The 3,842-nt window shown below is 47.3% G+C and overlaps 1 protein-coding gene across 1 annotated transcript; it reads left to right on the top strand.

Annotated features, from left to right (window-relative positions):
• The first annotated feature begins 204 nt into the window (after positions 1-204).
• LOC112264558 (amphoterin-induced protein 2-like) lies at positions 205-3,409 on the top strand. The gene is made up of 2 exons (XM_024441231.2): positions 205-674; positions 1,458-3,409. The coding sequence occupies exon 2, from the start codon at positions 1,547-1,549 to the stop codon at positions 3,068-3,070; it is 1,524 nt and encodes a 507-aa protein (XP_024296999.1). The 5' UTR covers positions 205-674; positions 1,458-1,546; the 3' UTR covers positions 3,071-3,409.
• The last annotated feature ends 433 nt before the right edge of the window (positions 3,410-3,842 follow it).

Here is a 3,842-nt window from a genome sequence, read left to right on the forward strand (position 1 = left end):
GAAATGAACATACAATTCTCTGGCAACAGCTCTATTGGACATTCCTACAGTGAGCATGCTCCTTCAACTTGAGACATCTGTGGCATTGTGTTGTGTGACAAAACATTTTAGTGGCCTTTTACTGTCCCCAGCACTAGGTGCACCTGTTTAATGATCGTGTAATCAGCGTCTTGATATGCCACACTTGTCAGGGGGATAGATTATTTTAGCAAATGAGAAATGCTCACTTACAGGGATGTAAACAAATTGGAGCACAACATTTGAGAGAAAAAAGCAACGCTTGTATTTGTCGGGGACACGAGGAAACAAGTCGCCTAATTGGTTTAATAGCCTACTATCGATGTGCCATATGTATTTTGTGCGCAACCGCTACCACAAAAAGGTGAACTGAACAACACGCTTCATGAGTCATGAAAGCTCTGCTTTCATTCGGACGCTTTTGAAGTCTGATTAGAGATGACAACGCCACTTTTGAACTGCGCAGTCATGTGGCATTCTGCTTGAAATTGTATTTTATTGTATGAAGTACTGGATATATTTTTTTACGGAATATAGCCTACGCATCTTGTGTGAGATGAAAACAGTTCCAGAGAGCGAAATACGTTCATTGGTTCTGGTCACAATACGAAGAAAACGATGTCGCATTATTGTGAGGATCTTCATCGTTTGGAAATGTAAGTGGTTATGTTAAACGTTCTATTGCTTGGACCTTTTGTTTGGCAGCTCTCTGGGAGTCTTTTCAATGAGACTCAATCTATTCCATTTTAGCCTAATTTTCAGCTGGTAAAATAACAGTTTCACTAGTAGTTCTAAACTACATGGTGGTTCGAGCTATTCCACTGTAAGTAGACAACTAAACGAGCAAAATCCAGATGGTTATCTAATTTCATAGCTAATGCCTCATGAGTTTAGTTCAACTAACACCATAAGAACCCAAAATGTCAACATTTTATGTTTGTAAATGTAAACAAGCACTGTAAAGCAGGGCTGCCCGAACCTTTTCCTGGAGATCAACTGTCCTGTAGGTTTTCAGTCCAACCCTAATTTAGCACATCTGATTCAGCTAGTTAAGGTCTTGTTGAGCAGCTAATTTAGTAGAATCAGGTGTGTTAATTTATGTTTGGACTGAGAACCCACAGGAAGGTAGATCTCCAGGAAGAGGGTTGGGCAGCCCTGTTGTAAAGCCTCAACGTGGTTAAAACTATAATTATGATAGAGCTGTGGATGCAAGGACTGACTCCATTATATCTATGAATTTGAGTGGTTACATTTCTCTATGTCCATCCCTCAGGTTTATTTTAGCAAAAGAGGTGGGATGGCCGCTTCTTTATTGTTTTAATTAAGGACTCTTGTTAACTTGTTTTCTCTGCAAAATAACCTTAACTGTCATATGACAGTATTGGATGCCAATACCCATCTTTCTCTTTCTCTCTCTGTGTGTCTCTCCTCTCTCTCAGCTCTTTTTGAATGGGACGCTTAAGAGTGGCTCATAAGATGTTTGCAACTTCTTCACCAACAACCTGAGACTCAGCCCTCAAACAGTAGAATGTGTCCCGTTGTGCCACAACCACTGTGTGTGTCTATTGACGGGCACTTACATGGCTTTAGGGTTACCTTGGCATTCCTCCTGTCCATGTGTCTGTCCTGTATGACGTTCACGGCCGCCTGCCCACCACCCTGCCTGTGTGCCAGCGACATCGTCTCCTGCAGTGGTCGCAATCTGTCAACCGTTCCCCCTGACCTCCCTGGCTATGTCACCCGATTGGACCTCGGCCACAATGTCCTCACTGCTCTGCTCTTGGATTGGTCAGACCGGCGTCTGGACAGGCTGACCGTACTGGTCCTCAGCCGAAATGCCATTATCCATCTGGCACCGGACGCCTTTGCCCCCACCCCTCACCTTCGCCACCTGGACCTCTCGTCTAATGGGCTGTCTCGGCTCAATGCATCTGCCTTCCATGGGCTCGGGGAACTGGAAGTGCTGCTTCTGTTTGGAAACCGCATCTGTCAGACCATGGCGGGAGCCTTCGAGGGGCTGAGCAGCCTGGAAAGGCTGTATCTGGGCGGGAACAGACTGACTGCCTTCCCCCTGGAGCTCTACCAGCGAAATGGGGCTCTGCCACGCCTGCGTTTCCTGGATCTGTCGACGAACATGGTGAGGCAGGTGCCCGTGCAGAGCCTACTCTCTCTGGCCACCTGGCAGCAGGGTGGCATCTACTTGCAGGGGAACCCGTTGGTGTGTGACTGTGCCTTGCGCGCCATGCTGGAGTACTGGGAGAGGAGGCAGTACTGTCCCCTACTAGACTTCAGGGAGGAGTATCCATGCAGTCTGGGTCAGGAGGAGTGGCTGAATTGTTCTGGCAACCGTCAGGGTGGGTTCCATGGAACTGTAGAAGTGTCTTACCAGGCAGAGCCTGGCGATTGGCTTATGGTGCCATGCCCTGGCATTTCTCTCCCCTTCCAGGAAGAGGTGGTGGTGTTCTGGGTGACCCCGGGGGATGGATCCCCGGCACTGGGCGTAACAGACGATCAGAGCAGCCGCCTCACGGTCCTCACCAACGGTACGCTGGAGATCCGAGGGGCTCTCCGTGGGGATTCAGGGACTTACTCATGCGTGGCAGTCCGCGGTCGACACCGGAGCTCCAACGAGACTTTGGAGGTCACCGTCTCCGTAGGTAACCCCAGCGGACCAGGCAAGAGCGGGGAGGTACGTAGCAGCGGCGGGGCGCATTTTAACACGGCATTTACCACGCTGGCGTCCTGTGTGGTCAGCATTGTCCTGGTGCTCCTCTACCTGTACCTCACTCCCTGCCGTTGCCATGGTGGAAATGCCAGGGGAGTTGGTGGGTGCGGCGGGCGAGCCATGCTCCTCTGTGCAGACCCCAGAGAGGCGGAGCTCACAGACCGAAGGGTCACCGGTGGAAAGAGGGTGGCCTTCCTCGAAACGGGGGACGAGCACCCCCACAAATGCAGCGCCAAGCACCCAGTAATGGACACTGCAGCCACAGAGGGCATATTGAAGAACGGAAGCAGGGCCTTGGAGCAGGTCCACGAAGAACACCTTGTGTAGCATTCAGGGTCTGTCCTTAAATCCCCACCAGGCTTTCATGGTTCTCAAAATGTAAAATATTGAAACCTCGCATTGAGAATCCATACATGAAAGTAGTTTTAACACCCTTTATTTCACAACCGTGATCAGACTGCTTTTTTATGTTATACCTACTGTGTGGACAGATATGGAAACAGTAGTTGGTTTCTTTATGTCAAAGTTTTATACACATGAACTTGCAGATAAAGAAATAGTTCCAAACAAAATCCATTCTGTGAAACACCTGTGTGAAATTCATTATGTAGGCATTCATGGATCTATAATGTTATTACAGGATGCACATGGTATACACTGTCCATCCAAATGCTTACTTGCTGGTTCCTAGTCTGTCATAAGGTGTCATGCGCTACTATGAATGATCATAACAGGGCGAACACTGACTGTAAATGTATTCTTAATGTATTATATGCAGGTTGAATGGATGCATTCAGACAAAGATGTCAGTCGACCCTGATCAGTTTCTGGGAACTAGCCAGCTCTAGCCCCAAGCCTCCCATGACCTATATACTATTGTTGTTCTCAGTTATTTTTGCAGGTGTGACCGTGAATAGAGTTTTTCAAGGTGAGGAAGGGACTGATATGTTACTGCTGGTATTAATATATTGAACTAACTTGGAAATTGACATTCATTTAGAATAACTAAATTCCATTGTCTCAATGTTGTCTTCATTTAAGTATATATGCATTTCAGATGAGTAGGCTTTTTTTATCTGACAATGATCTCGAAACAGTG

This window comes from Oncorhynchus tshawytscha, linkage group LG15 (assembly GCF_018296145.1).
Source record: "Oncorhynchus tshawytscha isolate Ot180627B linkage group LG15, Otsh_v2.0, whole genome shotgun sequence".
NCBI classification, from domain to species: domain Eukaryota; kingdom Metazoa; phylum Chordata; class Actinopteri; order Salmoniformes; family Salmonidae; genus Oncorhynchus; species Oncorhynchus tshawytscha.

Excerpts from the sequence above, each read along its gene's own strand:
- LOC112264558 (XM_024441231.2), top strand. The coding sequence starts at position 1,547 with ATGTGTCCCGTTGTGCCACAACCACTGTGTGTGTCTATTGACGGGCAC.